The 23,572-nt window shown below is 37.5% G+C and overlaps 1 protein-coding gene across 1 annotated transcript in view; it reads right to left on the reverse strand.

Annotated features, from left to right (window-relative positions):
- Positions 1–2,297: 2,297 nt before the first annotated feature.
- The window catches only part of RNF13 (ring finger protein 13), a 142,644-nt gene continuing 121,369 nt past the window's right edge, over positions 2,298–23,572 (reverse strand). Inside the window, 2 exon segments of the mRNA XM_012642915.1 lie at positions 2,298–3,709; positions 3,988–4,068. Coding sequence (XP_012498369.1) covers positions 3,345–3,709; positions 3,988–4,068 — 446 coding nt within the window. The 3' untranslated portion in view covers positions 2,298–3,344.

Raw genomic sequence — 23,572 nt, forward strand, 5'->3', positions numbered from 1 at the left:
GAGGTCATAAGATCCCTGGTATGTATTGAAGTTGAATAAATACGTAAATTTAGAACTACTTGGATCAATCCATTACCATCAGCTGTCAAGCAGAAGCTTAGAGCAGGGGTGTTCAGAAGTTAGTGGGCTTAAATGAAACTGAGGGGCTAGTTATAATGCAGATTTTGGACTTTGGGGTTTCACCCTGGAGATGGACATTCCATAAGCCCAGGAAATCCCTTTTTAGAAACAATCACTGGGTCAGTCTGGTTCATTTTAAGTGGCCTATCTGCTACCCCTTGAGAAACAATGGGTTGGAGAATAGGAATTAATCTCTTTGTCTTACATAAAATATATGAGCGTAACTAACAATTTTTTTGACAAATTGTCAGGCATTAGTTCTGGATTTGTACATGTGGAAGATAGGGATTTGGGGCTATTTTGGTAGTTGGACATATCCTAGAAATTGTAAAACAATAAAAAACCTGATATTAGCTTCTTGATGTGTTAAAATCCTGGTTAAGGACAAAAGGGCAAATGAAAATTTGGTTGGATTGTGATGATTGAGATTTCACAGTAACATACATTCACACTTTAGTTGTAAAGAACTATTAGGATGACTAATTATAAAAAGCAATAACCAAAATTGTGAAACCCTTAATGAATTAACCTATAACTAGGCAAGGGGATGGGTGTGTTTGTGTGTTAAGAGTGTGGGTAAGGGTGTAGGAGAAGGTAAACATTATTAAAATAGTAAATAATTAATCTACTCATGGGTCTTTTATATATAATTTCAATAGAAAAACATTGATGGAAATCTATACATGTGTACTTTGTACTTAGTTCTCAGAATTTTGCTTATGGAGAGGAAGCTGTACAAATTTGTATACCAGAATGTCCATCACATGGCATTACTTAATGTTAACCAAACCTAGAAAACTGTATACGGTTCAGCTTTAAGGCGTATGGGGTGAATAAACATATGTCCATAGGACAAAATAGTCATTGAAGAATGACACAAGTAAATGCTCACCAATGAATGTTAAGTTATATGAAGATATAAACAGGCATTGCATACAGAGTAAATGTATCTAATACACGTGTTTTACATATGATGTATTTCTGAAGCCAATATATTAAGATAAATTTTTCTCTGGGATAGGTTTCCAGGTGACTATATTTTTCTTTCCAATGTTTTAAATATTACTTTTATAATCGGAAAAATTTTAAGTTAGGGGTTTTTTTTTAATAGAAATTGGATTTTAATTTTACTGTCTTATTTAAAAACCTGTATGGTTATACTGTGAAATTACAGAAGATTTCAAGTGAATATTAAGAGAAGTAATACTGTTAGCCAGTGCTGTTAAATAAGACACTTCATTATTTTTTTTTTTACAACTAAAAGTAATAATTTAGAATTCTAAAACTAATTTGTTTTTTTTGCTCCAGAAACATAAAGGAACCAGCTCCTTGATCTGAACTGTGGATTAAGGACTGAGGGAATACAACATCTAATATAATTACAATGTTACATGGTATTATGACTTTTAACTTTCCCTTTTTACCTTAAAATGTTGTTTTAGGTATGATTTTTTTATTTAATGATCATTTTGAAAGCTATTACTGTGCATTTATGTGCCTGACACTGAGCACAATGTTTTGTCCCACACTCTACCTTAGGTTAAATTATGCAAATGATCAAACAGGTTTAAAAAGGTTAGGGCCATACAATTATGTCATATTGCAAACTGTTCAACTACCATGGTAAACTCTCATGTCTTATTTCTGAGGCCTGTGTTTTATATCTTTTTTAAAAAAAAAAAAAACAGGAGCAGGGATGAAGTGATATCAGGCAGTAGATATTGAATCTTTTATTTTTCAAAGTAGAAATACCATTTTTTTTTTTTGCTGATTATAAACATTTAAAAAAAATAATTTAGAATGAAATTTCCCCTCGCTTTCTTTTAAAATGAAGTTTTCACAAGAAAAGGCTCCATATACCTGGTACGCTTATTCTAGACCATGTTTTTTATTCACTAACAATTTCCTGTATCAGATCTATATATCTATTCTTTCAAGGCTATATAGCAGTCTATGAAGATTTACCATAATTTACAGTAGGGTAATGTACACTATTTGTTTTTGAATGATTTGGGCTATAGTCTTAACTTTTTGGCGGATTACCCAGTTGCCTGTGAGCAGTTACCTTGTGTAAAATTCTAAGGTGATGTTTGTTTATGTGACTTCAGTCATTATCCCTTTATAGCATATAAATAAGGATAATGTGGTAAGTAAAAATACTACAGTAAAACATTTACTGGTTCTTAAAGTGGAAAACATGTTTATTAACATTCAGACTCCCCTCTTACAAGGCCATATAAAAGTTCTTAGCATTTTGATTATACATTAGTCTACATTTTCTACATAGTTACAATGATGTATAATTTAGCTTTTCATAATACATTGTTTCAATACATCATTAGTTCTGTTAAACATAAGCACTTTTTTACTTTTAAATTTAATACTTGAACAATTTCCTCTGTACATAGTTTAGCAGGGCTAATTAGCATAAGTTGCTCTTTATTAAGAGGTATATGATCTGAGTATTAACAGTTGCTGAAGTTTGGTATCTTTATGCAGCATTTTCTTTTTGCTTTGATCACAACATAAAACCCTTAAGGGTACTGAAATTCAGTAAGTAAAGTCCAGAGCCGTTACTTTAGCTGCTGAATCAAATTCATACATAACACTATAGAATTAAAAACCTTAAAAAAAAAAAACTTTTGAAATCTGCACTACTACAGACTGTTCCTATCAGGATAAGACTACTTGAGAACAGGAAGGAAAAAGCTTTCAGTTTCTTTGTGCTGATAAGAAAAATGCTAAATTACCTTGTTGCCTCTCACTAATGATGGCAATTTGGGGAAACAGCAGAACAAACACATTCCAACTCAACAACTCTAGGTAACTTCATGGAGGTGGAAGTTGGCTTAGTTCATGCTAGGTGGCCACAGCACTGACCTTGTGTGTGAAACACAAAACATTTGCATATTCTGATCTAGGTCTTAATTGCAAACTATATTGAGGATTTAAAAAAAATATTTTGGCTATATTTCATTCCAAAAATGATTTGATGCTTGAGTTACAGCACCAGTCTATTATTACTTATTGGTGAAATGAAGTACACTCCTGCAGATAAATACTGGATCAAAAAGCCTGTTTCAGTAATCTGATTAAACTGTAGAATATTAAAAAGTAAGTTATTTTTACAGAAATCTCTGAAGGGAGCAAAAAAAAAAAAATCAAATTACAGTATATACCTAAATAAACATTTTAAAGGGAAAATACCAACCACATTCTGAAGGTTAAACGGTATTTGCTATGTTGTAATCCCGTTCACCATTAGGCTGCAATTGGACCACGACACTGTGTTCATTAATTTCATTTTCTGCGTCACTACTGTCGGTCTCTTCATTGTCATCTTCCTCATAGTCTGAAGATTCTGTCGTGTTCTGATGTGAGTGGGATTCTGACAAAGCCCCAAATGACTGGGCACTGACGGAAGCTAAAGGTCTAAGTAAAGGGGTATGTTCTGACACTTCATTTTCTTCTTGACTACTGTCTGTGTCCGAGTCCGAATCGCCTTGGGAAGGAACAACTTTTTGCTTGCAGACTGGACAGGTTTTTTTGGTTTTAGTTAGCCAAGGGTCTACACACTTGCAGTGATAAGCTGTTGAAACAAATTATAATCTTCAGTTAATATGCCAAGGTTGAGAACATAATATTTAATCTCTGCTATATTCGGTGTTCTGTATGCATCATGTAGGGACAGAAGAATATTTGTAAATGTTTATAAATACACCTCCATTCTTTAATGAGACTGCTAATTAGTATAGGGCCTAGCTTATGGAGTGGTGATAACTATTTTCTGTCTCTTCCCCAGTAATATTAAACCTGAATATGAATTAGTCTATATGTAAATTCAAAGCAGTATGTAATTACTCGTACCATGGGAACAGGGAAGGATTCTGAGCTTGTCTCCATCTTCATATTCATCCAAACAAATTGCACATACATCGTACTCATCTCCTGTAACAGAAAATTGTAAATAAAATATGTAGAGAAGTATTTTTAAGTTTTTAAACTTTGCAAGTTAAGTCTTCCCAGTTATTTTAAATGCCTTTTAATTTATTTATCTTTAAATGATGACTTTGGTTTGTTTTCAGACTCAAAGATTTGCTTTGCTATTCAAGCTCCAGGACCTGAAGTTTTAATTTAATCTTTTACCTAAAATAGATAGTTAAAAATGGATGTCAAATTTATTTACCTTGATTATCTTTGCAAAAGATTTAATAAGAATCATTTAAGTAACTGTATTCAAATCCTAGTTTTGAAATATTTTATGCTGAAGAACAAAATTTTTGACTGTTTAAATTTCTCAGAGTCTTTGGGTCATTTTTAAAATAAAGATGGAAACATGTTAGAACATACACAAATGTTTTTAATATGGTAGTGAACATAAACCAGTTTGAAATGAGACACAGTGGGCTTCATATCTCCAGTGTTGACCAGCTCTGTGGTGCTTGACAAATTGCTTAGCCTTTGACATCCAGTTCTTTATCTGTAAAAAGATTTTATCTACCTTGCAGGTTGTGAGGATGAAATGAAAGGATATGAACAAAGGGCCAGGTACATAGTATTCAGTACTATCATTGCCATTTTAATTGTATTACTGTTGAATTTACCACTTTTATAATCATGGAATTCATAACTCGGTTTGGAGTTCCAGTGTAGTTAGAAGTTTTTAAAGGAACTGGCAGTCTTTTAACACATCAGTTAACAGTGGGTTAGGCACCACTGTGACTACTTTCAATTTAGTGTTTTCCATTAAATAAATGTTAGATAAAAACTTATAAAAATCTCAAGGAGCAAAAGACAGTTAAATTCATTGGCTATCACACAAAGAGGGACAACCACCTTAGGAGACATAGCAGAAATAAAGCCATTGTCTGAATATATGCTCTGGATGAACATGACAAATAAAAAACAGAATGATATTTATTTTGAAACCATCTCTTTAATGTTTTCTAGTCACTTAAAACAGCACTTTGAGGAAGAGTCCTAAATAGAAAGCTTTAATGAGAATTATTAATTTTTGTACAGTATCTTGAATTTGGTTACTAAAATATCACCTTTTAAATACATTGTGTAACGCATGTATACGTGTTAGAACCTCATATGGAATTTGGTGAGACTAATTAGACTCAACTGTTAGAAAGCTAAAGGACTCCTGATACATCTGTAATTATCTGTAATTATACAGATGATGCATTTACATGGACTTTGAGGACAGACTGTTCTAATATATTAAGCAATTCACTCATGACTGATTTCTCATATAAATCAAACTTTCAGTCTCATCACCTTGTGAAAATGCTTACTAAAAACAGATAAAATTAATATAGATGAACAGGAACAGACTGTGGCTCAAAGCTGTGCTAAGGCTCGAAGGTTCATTTTATTAAGGTAGGGAGATTATTGGTATTATCCACATAGGCCCAGTGTGTCACAAGGGTCCTTAAAAGTGGAGGAGGGAGTTAGAAAAGTTCAGAGCCAGAGGGAGATGCGACTATGGATGAATGATCAGGCAGATGCAACTATTGACTTTGAATGTGAAGGGAAGGAGGGTCACAAGCCAAGGAATGTTGAGTGGCCTCCAGAAGCTAGAAAAGGTAAGGAAAGTGTTTCTCCCCTAGAACCTCCAGAAAGTAATGCAGCCCTACCAACACCTTCTTCATTTTAGCCCCATGAGACAGACCTGTGTCAGACTTTTAGCCTATAGGTGATAAATTTATGCTGTTTTAAGCCACTATGGTTGTGGTAATTTGTTACCATAGAAATAGGAAACAAATATAGGTAGTATTTGTGTGGGTTATCTTTAAATGTATGGAATTGATGCTTTGGACTCACTTAGCTTTGATACTATCTTTGAATTGTTTCAAGTGATGGATTTATATCAGTCCCCCATATTTTCTTGCCACAGCACTTACTTTGAAGATGACAGGTCAAGATTCAAAGGTGTAGTTTGTGATAATGAACCAGATTGGAGTCTAGTGCTCTAACCCCCATGGCCTCGGACTTGTGATGAAATGGTTAGGCACATATTAGAATGCCTTGGGATCCTATCCTGGTCCTTTTATTAGGTATGTAACCTTCTGCAAGACACTTACCATATTTATGTTTCAGTTTTCTCAAAGGCAAAACAAAAATATTAACATATCTATGTCTTAGGGTTCTTGTGAGGATTAAAAGAGATAATGCAAGTAGAGTTCTTTTTATAGTGTTGGGCACATACAGTACCCTCTTAACCAATTTCCAGCTGGTAAAACTAGCTAACAGGCATACTGACTTATCACATGGCATAAGGCTGTGGCTAGGAGGCTCCAATACCAGCCTTGTGCTTCTGTCCCACCAGATGAACTGCATGCTTACAAAAAGCTAATGACAGTGATCATAGAACCTATCTGCTGTACTTAGGGTAATTATGAAACTTACTTAAATATTCAGCAGCCCCTTGACCTGGGAGTGTAAAAGACTACTGGTTTTATGTGAAGCTAGGTTGAATGCAATAGAAACATAAAAAAGCTAGTTTCTCCCCTCTCCTGATCCCCAGCCAAAATGTGATTAAATTGGGTATAGGTAAGAAAACTAAAAGACTGGACAAACATATATCAATAAAAAGCAAGAATGAAAGCAGAATCCAGTTCTTGTCTCACTTTAAGTACCTGAAACTAAAAATGGTAGAAAATGCATCATGTACCATGACAATTGGGAAATCCAGTCATTGGATTCATATACAAAAGGCTGCTGTCCAACATAAAACAATTGTTGAGTGGACTTATATTTAACTGTGATTTACAACTTTAGCAGAGTATAATAATTTTCTACTGGTTCTGGTAGTAAAAGATAAAAGGACTATAATAAGTGCTTAATAAATGTTACTTTTGTTACTATTAGCACCATGCTAGAAAATTCTGTTCCTTAATATAAAACTGTGGTTCTCAACTGGAGACAATTTTGCCCCCCAGGGACGTCTGGTGATATCTGGAGGCATTTTTGGTTTTCACATCTGGGAGCTGGTGTTGCTGGCATCTAGTGGATCAGGGATGCTGCTAAACATCCTATCTATAATGTACTGAACACCCCCTCAAACAGAATTATCCCATCTAAAATGTCAGTAGTGCTGTAATTGAAAAACTCTGATATAAACTACTCGAGGCTAATTTGCTAATTCTCTAGTAGATAAGATGTCAGAAGTTGAGGGAGGAGTGAGAATCATGTCTGTTATGTAAAACAATGTGGAAACACTTCTGTCTGGCATGTTTTTGGCATTGCCGTTTGAATAAAGTTTCAGAAAAACTTCGCGAAGCTACTTTTTTTAAAGTCTGACCAGAAGATGGCTGACCAGAGACACCAGGTGCCAGGTCATCTCAGAAAGAAGGAAAAGTTTTAGATGAAAAAGAAAAAAAGTAAACACAGATCAGGTATAATTCCGAGGGAGAAGTGCCAGAACCTACAGGGATTGCACAGGAAGAAGTTGCAGAGCAGAACAAGAAGGAGCAAGAAATTGACAGAGGTAACCCCTGAGAGGCTTTGAGTCCAGCGAAAAGTGTAGGTGGAGCAGTTTGTTTCTCCCACCCTCACATCTCTGGAAGTCAGCAGGCTCCTGAGCTGCTGGCAAGTCTTTCTACCCTCATGAGCCCAAAAGCTGCTGCCACCAGTGAACTGGGAGCTTCTTGAAGACAAAGTGCCAGGCTGCCAGCCCCCTTGGGGAACGTCCCGTCAGCACTGACCTGAGCTGAGATGGCAGGCCATATTGCTTCTCCACCCACTGTACGTTGTCCTCCCCAGAGGGCTTCAGCCCTAGCTTTTGTCTTGCTCATTGCCAAACGTTTCCCTACCCCAGCCCAGACTACAGGAGCCACAGGGGGCTGGTGGGTCCCAGGGGATCTGCGTGACCCCAGAACCTGGGTGTTCCAGGCAGGCTGCCTTCTAGAGAGAACAGAGATGACCAGAGTGCTAGCCTTCCTCCATTCACACTCTTTTCCTCTCCTTCCCCGCCCCTGCCCACAGCTGCTGAGAGATACGCCTGAGCCAGGCCTCTCAAGAGCTGCTGCCTCACCTCTGTCAGTGCATCCACAACACTGCGGCTTCCACAGAGAGTGGGGCTCAAACTTTTCCTCTTAAAGACCTGCAGCGGACTAAAGGGTGCTCAGACGGTGAGCTCCCTGCTCACTGGCCCTCCCTGGTGCTGCTTTCCTGGCTGCTCCGTTAGAGCAGGGCATACCCCTTAGTCGAGGGACATCAAACCTGCTTGAGTACCCATAGGCAACTTGGGACCAGCATGCTTCTTCCTGGCATGGTCCAGGATTGAATTTTGGGTCCCAGGAACAGGCCCACAGCCCAGATTCCATATCCCCAGGACTCAATTGTGCTGCTCCGGGGCATGGATGGAGATTTGTTAACTAATCTCAGGAGCTGAGGGAGCCCGCATGGGTAGAACTGAAAAGAGAGCACAGTGTGGGCCCCAGCTGCAGCACAAGAGTACCCTTTCCCCCACAGGAAAGCTGCACTCCCAGACCAGGCTGGGATCCTGGACAGGGAAGCTCCTGGCCTTCAGTGCCATTGCAGGGGATCTCAGCTAGTTTGAGCTCCTGCCTGCTGGCAGATGTTGGAGGGAAACCGTGGAGCAAAGGAAGGGAGAGATGAGCAAAACCCGCTCCAGACACAGCCATGTTGTGAATCTCAGATGGCCCCATCCCCACAAGCAGACCTTCCCAAGAAGTTTGGGGGCAGATCTTTGACCCCTGCTGAAAAAGCTACCTTTCCAGCTTTTGTGGAGCCAGCCCCACCCAGCCTTACTCCCCGACCTGCCTCTGCTGTAGTGGAGAATAAGGACTTACATGAAAGTTCCAAAGCCCTACCTGCCACCTGGGGCAATCAAGTGCTTCTCCTGAGAGGCTAAGAGCCGATCACAGGTCCCCAAAACAACACTATAGCTTGTTCCTTCTGGCAAGGACCATCTACTGACAGGGAGGCCAATTTTCACAGCCCTTTATAGTATTTACTGACTCAGTCATACAGGGTGTGCTTCATTCTTGCCCACAAGCACCACCTACTGTCTCAGAGAATAAATGGGGTGTGACAATACAATTGACACTGTTAAGATGATCATGGATGGGGAAAGAAAGGATTTCAAACACCTCCATCTTCCTTCATCACAAAGAGACAGGGCATCTGCCCACACATATAGCTCACCACTACTATAGCCTACAACCAGCAACTGAGAAAACCACTGCACTAAAGATATCTATAACCAAGGTATCCATCCAGATACTAGATTGCCATCAAAGCACCCACAAGCAAAGCCAAAGGTTCTTACCCAACATATGCTACTGACACAACTTGACGAGTGAGAGGGAAGAAAAACAGCCCCATCTAAAGAAAAAAAAATCCAAAAATAAGAAGTGACAGCTGCTCCTGATGAGAAAATATCAGCGAAAGAACTCCAGAAGTATGAAAAATGAAAAATAATAGCAAAAGGACACCCCGAAAAGGGAACACCAATGGATATCAACCAAAATGAAAATATTGAAATGATAAAGAATTCCCAATGTGGATTATAAGGAAGCTCAGTGAAATCCAAGAGAAAATGGAAAACCAACTCAAAGACACCAGAAAAACAATTCAGGAAATGATTCAAAAATTCACTAAAGAGATCAACGTATTTTTTTAAAAAAACAAATAGAACTTCTGGAAATGAAATATTCATTTAAGGAAATACAAAACACAGTGGACAGTTTTAAAATAGACTAGACCAGGCAGAAGAAAGAATTTCAGAGCTTGAAGACAATTCTTTCAAATTGACTGAGTCAAAAATAAAGAACAGAGAATTAAGAGTAATGAACAAAGCCTACAAGAAATAGAGGATTACGTACAACAACCAAATATAAGAATCATAGGCATCCCTGAGGGTGAAGAAAACGTACAAGGGCTGGAAAACCTATTTGAGGGAATAATTGAGGAAAACATCCCTGGTCTTGCTAGAGATTTAACATTCAGGTACATGAAGCTCAATGAACACTTGGGAGATTCATTGCAAAGAGGCAATCACCAAGAAACACAGTTATCAGATTGGCCAAAATCAAAAATAAAGGAGAAACTCCTGAGAGCTATAAGACAAAAACATCAAGTAACTTAGAAAGGAAAACCTATCAGGCTAACTGCAGACTTCTCAACTGACACCTTACCAGCCAGAAGGGACGGGAGCCCCATCTTCGGTCTTCTTAAACAGAACAACTGCCAGCCTACAATTTTGTATCATGCAAAACTAAGTTTCATACATGAAGGGGAAATAAGACTTTTCCAGACAAGCAAATACTGAGGGAATCTGTCAAGACCAGACCTGAGCTGCAGGAAATACTAAGAACTGCATTATACATGGATCTGCACAACAGATACCCACCAGTGTAAAACCACCCAAAAGCTAAAGCTCAGAGCTCATATAAAACAACAGCACAAGAGGTAAAACAAAACAATAAGATGCTACCAATAGGATGAACAGAACAGCATCCCACATATCAATTGTATTGATCAACGTGAATGATCTGAATGTCCCAGTCCAGAGACACGGGATGGCTGAATGGATGAAAAAATACAACCTAAGTATCTGCTGTCTCCAGGAAACAAATCTAACCCACAGGGATTCATACAGACTGGAGGTGAAGGGATAGAAAAAAATATTCCTTGCAAATGGAAACCAAAAGAAAGCAGGTGTAGCCATTCTCATATCAGATAAAATAGACTTTTAATCAATAATAGTAAAGAATGACAAAGATGGTTACTATATAATGGTAAAGGGAGTAATTCAACAAGAAGACCTAAGAATCCTAAATATTTATGCACCTAACACAAGAGCATCCAAATTCATAAAGCAAACCCTACTAGAGCTAAGCAAACAGATAAACAGCAGCATTGTAATTTCCAGGGAGTTCAACACCCCACTGACAGAAATGGACAGATCATCCAAGCAGAAAATAAAGAAACACTGGACTTAAATGGGACTCTAGAACAAATGGGCCTAACAGACATTTACAGAACATTTTACCCCAAAACTAGTGAATATACATTCTTCTCATGAGCACATGGAACATTCTCCAAGACTGATCATATCTTAGGCCACAAAACATGTCTCAACAAATTCAAAAAAAAGGAAACCATACCACGTATCTTCTCAGACCACACTGGAATAAAATTAAAAATGAACTCCAAGAGAAACACTGAATTCTACACAAAGTCATGGAAATTAAACAACCTGCTCCTGAATGATTATTGAGTCAATAATGAAATTACGATGGAAATCAAAAGATTCCTCAAACTGAATGACAAAGGGGACACCAGCTATCAAAATCTATGTGATTCAGCAAAAAGAGTCCTAAGGGGAAAATTCATAGCCTTAAAATGCCTACATGAAAAAGACAGAAAGATCACAAATTAACAATCTAATGACATATCTCAAGGAAACAGAAGAGGAAGAGCAAATCAAACCAAAAGCCAGGAGAAGAAAAGAAATAAAGTCAGAGCAGAACTAAACAAAATGGAAAACAAACAACAACAACAAAAACAATACATAGGATCAATGAAACACAAAGTTGGTTCTTTGAAAAGATAAACAAAATCAATAAACCTCTTGCTAGATTAACCAAGAATATAAGAGAAAGGACCCAAGTAATCTCATTGGGAATGAAAAAGGAGATACTACAACTGATACCACAGAAATACAAAATATTATCTGTGAATATTATGAAAATCTCTACGCATATAAATTCAAAAACCTAGAGGAAATGGACAAACTCCTGGAAACACATAACCTCTCCAAGACTCAACCAGAAAGAAATAGAGCTCCTGAACAGACCAATAACGAGCAACAAGATTGAAGCAGTAATAAAAAAACTTCCAAAAACAAAAACAAAAAAGCACTGGACCAGATGGATTCACAGCCAAATTTTACTAGACCTATGAAGAAGAACTGGTACCCACACTGCAGAAATTATTCTGTAACATGCAGAAGCAGGGAATCCTCCCAAACTCATTCTATAAAGCCAGTATCACCTTGATACCAAAGCCAAGAAAGGACACAATAAAAAAAGAAAATTACAGACCAATATCCCTTATAAATATAGATGCAAAAATCCTCAATAAAATACTAGCAAACTGAATTCAACAGCACATCAAAAAAATAATCCACCATGACCAGGTGGCTTCATCCCAGGGATGCAAGAATGGCTCAACATATGTGAATCCATAAATATGATTCACCACAGAAACAGAAGCAGAAACAAAGACAATATGATCATCTCAATAGATGCAGAAAAAAGTATTCGACAAAATCCAGCACCATTTCATGATAAAAACCCTCAACAAACTAGGAATAGAAGGAACATGTCTCAAAATTATAAAAGCCACATATGACAAACCCACAGCCAACATCATATGCAATGGGGAAAAGATGAAAGCATTCTCAGTAAGATCTGGAACAAGACAAGGATGCCCACTGTCATCACTCTATTTAACATAGTGCTGGAAGTACTAGCCAGAGCAATCAGGCAAGAGAAAGAAATAAAGAGTATCCAAATTGGGAAAGAGGAGGTCAAATTATTGCTTTTTGCTGATGATATGATCTCATATCTAGAAAACTCCCAAGACTCCACCAAGAGATTCCTGGAATTGATAAAGAAATTCAGCAAAGTTTCAGGTTACAAAATCAATGTACACAAATCAGTAGCATTCCTATACACCAATAACAGTCAAGCAGAGAGTCAAATCAAAGACTCCATACCATTCACAATAGCCACAAAGGAAATAAAATACCTAGGAATATACTTAACTAGGAGGTGAAAGGTCTTTACAAAGAGAACTATGAAACCCTGAGGAAGGAAACTGCAGATGACACAAAGATAAAAACATATCATGCTCATGGATTGGCAGAATCAGCATTGTTAAAATGTCCATACTACCCAAAGTGATTTACAGATTCAATGCAACCCCCATCAAAATGCCAACGTTTTATTTCACAGACCTAGAAAAAATAATTCTACAATTTTTTTGGAGCCAGAAAAGAGCCCAAATAGCCAAAGGAATCTTAAGCAAAAAGAATAAATCTGGAGGCATCACATTACCAGACTTCAAACTGTAATACAAGGCTATAGTACCAAAACAGCTTGGTGTTGGCACAAAAATAGAGACATAATAGACCAATGGAACAGAACAGAGAAGCCAGATATAAAACCATCCACATACAGCCAAATGATCTTTGACAAAGCAGACAATAATATACACTGGGGGAAAGAAGCCCTATTTAATAAAAGGTGCTGGGAAAATTTGATAGCCACATGCAGAAGAATGAAACATGATCCATATCTCTCATCACTCACAAAAATTAATTCAATACAGATTAAAGACTTAAATGTAAGGCACGAGACCATAAGAATGCTAGAAGAGAATGTTAGAAAAACTCTTACACATATCAGCCTAGGCAAAGAATTTATGAAAAAGACCCCAATAGCAATCACAGCAACAACAAAAAAGCTTCTGCACAGCTAAGGAAATAATTAACAGAGCAAATAGACAACCTACAGAATGGGAGAAAATATTTGCAAGCTACACATCCAATAAAGGGCCATAAAGAACTATAAAGAGTCTATAAAGAACTCAAGCAAACCAGCAAGAAAAAAACAAACAGCCCCATTAAAAAGTGAGCAAAAGACATGAACAGAAGCTTTTCAAAAGAAGATAGACTAATGGCCAATAAACATATGAAAAAATGCTCAACATACTAATCATCAGAGAAATGCAAATTAAACCACAATGTGATATCATCTTAACCCAGTTAGAGTGGCTTTTATTAAAAAGTCCAAAAACAACAGATGATGGCATGGATGCAGAGAGAAAGGAACCATTATACACTGTTCGTGGGACTGTGAATTAGTACAACCTCTACGGAAAACAGTATGGTGATTCCTCAAAGAATTAAAAGACCTACAATTTGATCCAGCAATCCCACTACTGGGTATTTACCCAAAGGAAAAGACGTCATTTTATCAAAAAGACATCTGCGCTCAAATGTTTTTTGCAGCACAATTCACAAATGCAAAGATGTGGAATCAACCCAAGTGCCCATCAATTCATGAGTGGATTAACAAAATGTGATAGGCCAGACTCAGTGGCTCACACCTGTAATCCTAGCACTCGGGGAGGCTGAGGCATGAGGATCGCTTGAGCTCCGGAGTTCAAGACCAGCCTGAGCAAGAGTGAGACCCTGTCTCTACTAAAAATAGCAAAAAATTAGCTGGGTGTGGTGGTGCATGCCTGTAATCCCAGCTACTTGCTGAGGCAAGAGAATTGCTTGAGCCCAGGAGTTTGAGGTTGCTGTGAGCTAGGCTGACACCACGGCACTGTAGCCCAGGCAACAGATTGAGACTGTCTCAAAAAAAAAAAAAACAAAAAACAAAAACAAAATGTTGTATTATATGTATACTATGGAATACCACACACCCATGGAAGAGGATGAACTAAGTCTTTTTGCAACAATTGGATGGAACTGGAGACCATTATCCTAAGTGAAGTATCTAAAGAATGGAAAAACAAAACACCACATGGACTCACTATTAAATTGGAACTAACCAATGAGCACACATCTGCACAGAGGGAAGTAGAACTCAGTGGAAATCAAGCAGGGGGAAGGGGTGGAACGGATGGGTGAAAACCTAACTAAGAGGCACAGTGAACACTATCTGGGTGATGGTCACATTTATAACCCTGACTCAAGTACTACAAAAGGAATACATGTAACCAAAAACATTTGTACCCCCATAATATTTGAAATTAAAAAAAAATAGTCTCATTAATCTGGGAATGTTATGTTATAACATGTAGATGGACAAAACGTTGATTTTCCCCTCTAAACCTTTTCCTCCCTGTTTTTCCCCCACAAATTTCAAGCCCAAAACCTTGGCTCGTCAGATACGGCAAAAGCATTGATACATCGTAATAGGCATCACCCAGAGACCTAGGTAGCCACTGCAGTAGCATGAACTGAATATCAGGTCTGGGCATATCCTTGATACTTGCTTTCCTTAAAGCATCCATTCAGTCTTTCACCAAGTCCCATAAACGTTTATATGCAAAACATTTTCTGAATCTGTCCCCCTTTTCTCTAGCTCCTCAATTACTCTGGTCCAACAGTCTGGATTACTCTTAAGCACCTCCTCTTTTGTCTCCCTTCTATTCCTGTGTCATGTAGTTTTTCTCTTTAGCAGCCAGAGTGATCTTTTAAAAATATATACTACATCATGTCATTCCCATTTAAATGGCTCCCCATCTCACTAAGAATAAAATCTGAGCCCTTTATTGTGGTCTTTATATAGCTATCTGTGATTGGACTCCTGCCTCTCTCACCCACCTCATCTCTTCCTACCAGTCTACCCTTCACTCACACTCCAACAACTGGCCTTCTTTCAGTATTTTAAAAAATATGACTGTAAGTTAGGTGAGGACCTGCCTTTGACCAGACTATAACAAAAACATCTGGACATAAAATTAGATATAGAAGGAGGAATCACCATTTCTAGAGATGACTCAAAACTGAGCTAATTTGAAATACTCTAGTCATAGTGCAGACAAACTGATGCAGAACTTAATTGTTCTCCCTACCAAACCACTCCAGGAGTCAAGTCAACCAAGAACAGGTTTCCTCAAAGTAAAAGACAAAAGAGATTGAACGTTCAGAGCTAAATTCATGTATATTTCATCAGAGACAATGACTTAACATATGCATTATAAATAATCTGCCCAGAAATGATGTATCATTGGATTCATGAGTTTGCCACTTACTCGCCACTTCTGCCAGTGAAAAACACAGTGGCAGCTTTTTCTAGCAAATAGAAATAAATGATTCTTATCTTCTATTCTCCGCTCCTCTATACCAGTTCCCAAGGAATCTGAACAAAAGATAATAGGATAAAATATTTTTAAGGCCAAATTTGCCTGAGAATTCTTCCTGATTATTTTCAAGCTCTGGGCAAAGGAACTACTATCTACCTTTAAGGTTAGATTAAAAGTTAGATTAAATGTGGTTATTAAAAAATGAAGCATTTCTTAATAGCTAGATTAAACAGGTAAAAAAAATTATGATAATTAAGCATTGCCCTATTTTTATGCAATTTACTATAACATGCTGTATTGCTTTTTTTTCTAATCTCCAAAATAAAAAATCTTTCTCTTTCTATACATGTTATCTTAGAAAAATCTCAATGATTAAGTTATTGAGAGAAAATGCCTGATAACTTAAAATGTCAGATATGAAATAGATTTTTTATCATTTATATTTCAGCTCTCCAGCTGTTTCAACATACTGATGGGGTAAGGGGAGATAGCTTCCAGAGAGACTGCCTTAAACGCTTAGTAGAGGGACTATTAAGTGAAAACATAAGTATTTTCCATCTGTTAGGAACCATGGTGTATGGTAACAGTCCTTATTGTTAGACTTGGAGAAATACATTAATTGAATGACACAGGAAATATAGGAAACCACAATTTCAATTGAAGAGCCATTTTGAGGACAATAATAAATAATGAAGAAATTCATAAGGATACTAGTTGCTTCAGAAGCAAGAAAACAACTAAAAGGCTATTATAATTTGATATGTACTAGAAATGGGTAAGTCAATACTTAAATCATTTAAGTATTAATTAGCACAAATATTTCTGAAAGAGCTGTAAAGGTGAAGATCGGTAAGATAGAAAGACTTAAGATTATGTGCCCTGAGTACGGTAAATAGGAAAGTGCTGACTAACTTTTACAGATACTATAGTTGTGCAAGGTGGAGTTTCATGTTGCTAATTATTAAAGTTTTGTGGATTTGATTATAGGCTATGCCTATGGAAGATATTTCCAAATGCCAAATTCTTTTTGGTTTATTGGCAAACATTTCCAAAATAGAAATACTTTCTCACACAAGTCGATCTTTAGAATAGCTTCTTTTCTTTCTTCCTTTCTTTCCTTTCTCTCTCTCCCTTCTTTCTCTCTCCTCCTCTTCCCTCCTCTCTCCCCCTCTCTCCTCTCTCCCTTTCTCCCTTCCTTCCTTCCTTCATGTTTTTTGTTTTTTGAAAGTGGAGAGGAGGGGGAAGGATAAGGGTTGGGGTTTCACAGTAATACAAATACACAAACATTACAGACTCCCCTAGCATTTCCACAACATTCTATAAGCCTACAAGCATTCTTTTCAAGACTGCCATAGCTTGGTACTATGACTCACTGGAGTGGTGAGTGCCCACAGAAGTGTTCTACACTTCCCTTCCTGTTTTCAATTAGATGCAACAATGAGAATACTGCAACAATTGTTAAGTTAGGATTTTTTTCTTTCTAACATCTGTATGTATACTTTGTCAAAACCACAAGAGTACACCAGAACATGTAACAATTATATCTCTTTCATTTACTTTAGATGCCAAATCTCATGATAACCAAAAAATTCTACAACAAAACTACAACTAGCTCAAACTTACTGTTATTGAAAAGAAATTCCGAGTGTAATGTTTATAAAGTTATATATTTTCTAACTGTTTCATGATTTTGGCAGTTTTTTTTCTTTTTTTAATCATGCAATAATGTTTAATGACTGAATTTTGATGACACTAATATTTTATTGATGATTTTTATTTAAGGGTTTCTTGTTTGTTTGTTGTTGTTTTTTTTTTTTTTTGAAACAGAGTCTGGCTCTGTTGCCCTGGCTAGAGTGCCGTGGCGTCAGCCTAGCTCACAGCAACCTCCAACTCCTGGGCTCAAGCAATCCTACTGCCTCAGCCTCCTGAGTAGCTGGGACTACGGGGATGTGCCACCATGCCCGGCTAATTTTTTCTATATATATATTTTTAGCTGTTTTTTAGTAGAGACAGGGTCTCGCTCTTGCTCAGGCTGGTCTCGAACTCCTGACCTTGAGCGATCCACCAGCCTTGGCCTCCCAGAGGGCTAGGATTACAGGCGTGAGCCACTGCGCCCGCCCTGTTTGTTTGTTTTTGGAGATAGGGTCCTGTTTTGTTGCCCAAGCTGGAGTGCAGTGGAATGATCATAGCCCACTGCTCCTTCAAACTCTTGGGCTCAGGTGATCCTCTTGCCTCAGCCTCCCAAGTAGCTGGGATTACAGGTGTGAGCCATTGTGCTTGGCCTAACAATTTTTTTTTAAACCTAACTTTTCCCTATAGTATTTTAAGTAGTCATTCTATATTACTCTTTATTGGTTATAACTTGGTTATATTATCAATGCAGACAAACTAGAGCTGTACCCAAGGTCTTTCTAAATAGAGAAGCAAACACAGTTGAAGATTTATCATCCTGAAGAGAAATAGCTAAGTTAATGGGATTTTAGAATGGTAAATATTGTGTCACACCTCAAGTACTTAACAAGCATTTCCTTGTACTAAGTACAGAAGGTTTCATTCTTTTTTCACTACTCTTTTTTAGGCCACTAGGAAATCAGGGTGTACAACGCCCTTGCAGAGCTAACTTTAACAAACCCACATTTATGTACATCCTAAAATACTAGATTGTTCTAATCTAAAATTTATTTTTTTCCTTCATATGAAGTAAATTAAATTAAAAACTTGCTCAGACTCAGGTATGCTTGCAGCATGGGGCCCACAGTATTTCTGCATAAAGCAGAATTGCTTCTAGGCTGTTGACTAGATTGGTCTAATTTGTCATAACTCTCAGTATATAGCAGAAGTGACTATAATAAAATCATACATAAAATTTCCTTCTAAATAGTACAAACTGATAAGAAAACACTATGATCCCAATAGAAATGTGAGCAAAGAGCATGATAGGTTACAAAAGTAGAAATATTAATGGGTAATTTACCTTATTAATGTAGAATATGATGACGTGAGTATAATCATATACTGCTTGGATACTTGAACTTTCAGGAAATTAGTTTGTCTGAAAAATGTTTATTCTCTTTGACATAGTGAATTAAGGAGGGGGATGATAAGTAGGGGTGAGGGTAAGGGGAAGCACAAGAGAAGGAGAATGGGAAGGATGAAAGCCAGGAGGCAATTTATTTTATCTTGAAATGGTAGTGACTGAAGAGGGAAGACAGGATAGAGTTGTATTTACAAGTATAGTGTTTGGAGTCAGCAAGTTGAATTGCAGCCCTGCCACTTACCTTTACCTGACTGTGTACCCTCAGGTAACTTAACCTGTTGAGTCTCATTTTCTTTATCTATAAAATGGATGTGATAATACTTTCCTAATTGGGCAGCTCTGAGAACTAACTGAGTTCATGTATGCAAAGTACATTTTGCTTTCATACTATGTAATAGGTGTGTTATATAGTTACAAGGCCTAAAATGGAAAATTATCAAATTTTAATTGGGTACAATGCCCATCCCAATCTACTTTAATACCAAGTAACCATTTGTTACAAATCACACTGACTTCTTCAGTTAGAAAGAGGCAGGGGTGGACTGAAGGCATGGTCCTCCTTAGCAATTATAGCTACAGGCAAATGATAAAAGCCAAGAGTGCTATGATCCAAATAAACCTGTAGGACTAACTCTCTCAATCCCCTTCAGCCAAGTTATTAAAGCACAGACCTTAGGAACTTTATTTCTGCACATGAAGTAATAGTTTATCTTCAAGTAACTCAGGAAGGCACTGATCAATTAGGAGCCATAGCCGTGACAGTCTTTCCTTACCCGGCGTGAATCCTCATTATTTCACTGCTTTGTGGCCATTATGAAAAGTATTCCTTTAGAAGAACTGAGAAACATTCTCTTTTCTGACTTGCTTTAAAACTCAGAATGGTCTTCCCTTGTAACAGTTCAATACATGACAAATACCAACTAGCACTGGTTGGGTTGAACCCCAATTATTGATTCTTAGCTTTATGATAAGAGGAACCATGTCTTTTACTAACCATCATATCCCTAGGTAATAATTATCCCTAGGTAATAATATCCCTAGTGTTTAGTATAATAACTGGTATAGAGTAGGCTCTCAATAAATATTTGCAAAATAAATGAATGCCACAAAGTATCCATTCATGATAGATGGTTAACAAAGAAGGATCTACCTTTCACCTGGAACCTGCTACAGTAAGTCTCCTGCTTCACTGTCAACCCCTACAGGGGTGGGGAACTTGCAGCCTTAAGGCAAGATGTGGCCTTCTAGGTTCTTAAGTGAGGCCTTTTGACTGAATCCAAATTTTGCAGAACAAATCCTTTTGGGCCGGCCCAGTCTGTTCTCCATTCACCAGTGGGAGGCATCCTTTTCCACAGTAATCTGATATTGTCATTTTGCCCAAGGCTTTTTTTGTTTGTTTTTTGGAGACAGGGTCTCTCTCTGTTGCATGGGCTAGAGTGCAGTGGTGTCATCATAGCTCACTGCAACCTCAAATTCCTGAACTCAAGCAATCCTCCTGCCTCAGCCTCCTGAGTAGCTGGGAGGCTACTCAGGTACCACCACGCCTGGCTACTTTTTCTATTTTTTGTAAAGACAGCGTCTGGCTCTTGCTCAGGCTGGTCTCAAACTCCTGGTTCTGCCTAAGTTTTACCATCACACAATAAAATCACAAGTCCTTACCATGGCGTGATCTGACTCCCCATCTACCTTTCTGATCTCTTCTCTAACCACTCTCCCTCTAGACCACTGCATTCTAACTACATGCCCTTTTTGTTGTTCCCTGAATATATCAAGCACACTGTTGCCTCAAGGCCTCTGTACTTTACTGTTCCTCAGCCTGCAAGATTCTCCCCTGTTCTTCCTCCTCCCCAGCTGTTTTTATTCCCTCATTTCATCTAGATCTCTATTCAAAGTGTCCTTTTCAGAGAGGTCTTCCCTGTCTGATCTAAAATAGCATCCCTTCCTCTCACTCATCACTCATCATTTGCTTTTCTTTATCAAACTTACTGTTATGTGACTTTATTTCCTTACTTATTTGTCGGTTTGCCACCACTAAGCTCCACAAAGGCAGAAGTGTTTCTGTGTTATTTATTGCTGTTTCCCCAGAACCTAGAACAGTATCTGGCACATAGTAAAAGAACTCAGTAAATATTTACTGAAGAAATGTATGAATAACTACACAAGTTATCCCAGGAAATCCTGATTTTTTTACCAACTACTAATCCACAGCAGAGGACCTGATCACATACATCACATAAAGCTAAACATTTTTATATAATGTAGATAAACCTATATAGATCCTGATGATGGAGTGAAATTGGCCTTATGTTTTACCATTCTAATTCAATGTTGAATATGCCAGCCAATTCTGAAGACAAGAAAAGGCATTACATAACAAAATACTATATGGAATAAAATGCTTGCACAGTGGCAATATTAAATACTGTGTCTCCTGATAATCAGAAGATAGTCAAGAAGGAATATCTCATTATACCAGGAGAGGCTGGAGAAGAGTTGTTAGAGAGGGAGTAGGGTTAGGCCTTAAAGATAAAATTAGAGTTAGAAAAATTAAGCCGGAAAAGACACTATTGGAAGAGTAATAGTTGTAAAGCATTTGCAACGAAGAAATAAACATAGCAAAGTCAAAGTTATGCAAGGTCAGAAATAAGGAGCAGTGGAAAGTGAAGTTGGATACTGTGGTTGAGCCAGTTTATGAAAAGCTTTGAATGCCAAGAAAGAGGACTCTGATGTCATCTCATAAGCAGCAGAGGCCAACTGTAAGCTTTCAAGCAGAGAAATGATTGACGTGTGCCAAAGCGATTGGGGGCCTGGGATGCAGATGTGAGCCTGGAGACAATGAGACTGACCTACTGTCTGGCACTCCCAGGAGTTAATAAACTGAAGTGGGCTTGCATGATGCAGTGCCAACAAGAATGGAGAGAAATGATCAGATCCAATGACAATTTAAAAGAATGACTCATTGGGTTTGGTGACTAGATATAGGTAATAAAAGAGAGGGGTGAATCAAATATGATGTATGTAATCAAAAGTGATAGCTGTTTCCTAACTTTTAAATGTTTTATTTGATGTTAGTAAGATACAACATGAAAAATGAGCAGGAGAGAGAATGGGATAAAATTAACTATACAAGCAAATTAGCTACACAAGCTCTTTTTTTAAAACAAAAATTTGGTAAGTTAACTCTAAATATTAACGAGCCAGTTAGTATTTTATGAGTACATTTTATCCTGAAATGTTGAGTAACTACTGCCAAAGACTAATTATAGCCTGAACAATATGTACAGCTTATTAGTATACATGTGTGTAAGAATATATTATCTCTGCAAAGATGGAGTAAAGATCTGCTCTTCCTCACTGGACTACACACTGTAATATATGAAATAGAGTCCTGGATGGGAAGTCATACATTCCATGGAACTATGTATATATGAACTTACATTTGTCCTGGAAATTCCTTGAGAATCAGGGTCACATTTTCTTCTTTGTATGTTTTCTAAAGTGTCCATTATGGTAACAGACATACATTACCTTATTTATTTGACAAATACAGATTAAGTGCCTGCTAGGTTCCACAAACTGTACTAAAGCAGAGCTTAAATGAAGAATTGGGGTTTTCAGGTAAACAAAGCAGGGACAGGAATTAAAAACCAAAGAAACTCACAGAGGTATGTAGGTGGTACAGGAAGTAGCTCATTAGGCTGGAATGCAGCATTCCAGGAGGAAGAGAATAACAGGATGAGGCTAGGGGTGTAAGCAGGGTTCAGACCATACGGTCCTTGTGCCATACTAAAGTATAAGGTTGATTTTATTCTTAAATATAAATGATTCTCAGAATAAACCATGAAAGTTCTTTTGCTATAGATAAAAACGGACAGTGAGTATCTATCCCCAACACCAAGCACAGTGGCTGGTTGAATATATGTTGACTTAATTTATGCAGAAGGAAGAACAGTTTTAGACATACTAAATTAGAAGAGCATATAGGTTATCCAGGCAGAGATGTCTGTTAGTTAACTGGATACATGGGACTAGAGCTTAGGAGAAAGGTCTAGGTGGGAGATGAAAGTTTGGAAGTTATCGGGAAACAGATCACCAGGAAGAGGCAAGGGCTAACAAGAAAACAATCTGATATAAAACCCATAGATCTGTGCCTGGCACACAGAAAGCTCTCAAATGATTGTTATTATAAGTAAGTAGTGAACCAAGAATAAACAGAAGTAAAGGGGATCCCCACTTGCTGGAGGAAGAGAAAGACTAAAAATATTGATAATTAACTACAGCAGTGCTTCTGAGTGCCCACTTATCCATAATTACCCAGGACTGAGAAACATGACATATAAGCAGAGAAGTTACTGATGCCAATGAGTTGCATATGTAAATTCCATGGCAGCAGAAAACAGGAAAAGGTTTAGAACCCCTGGATCACAATCTTTTTTTTTTTAAGATCAGAAACTATAACCTAACTTTATAAATTATGATAAACCAGTATTAGTTTTTCACAGATATAACTACTCTCAACATGTTTTTAGTCTGTGCAATTTGGATTTCTGTGGT

The sequence above is a fragment of the Propithecus coquereli genome, unplaced genomic scaffold (genome assembly GCF_000956105.1).
Source record: "Propithecus coquereli isolate 6110/MARCELLA unplaced genomic scaffold, Pcoq_1.0 Scaffold19, whole genome shotgun sequence".
Taxonomy (NCBI): Eukaryota; Metazoa; Chordata; class Mammalia; order Primates; family Indriidae; genus Propithecus; species Propithecus coquereli.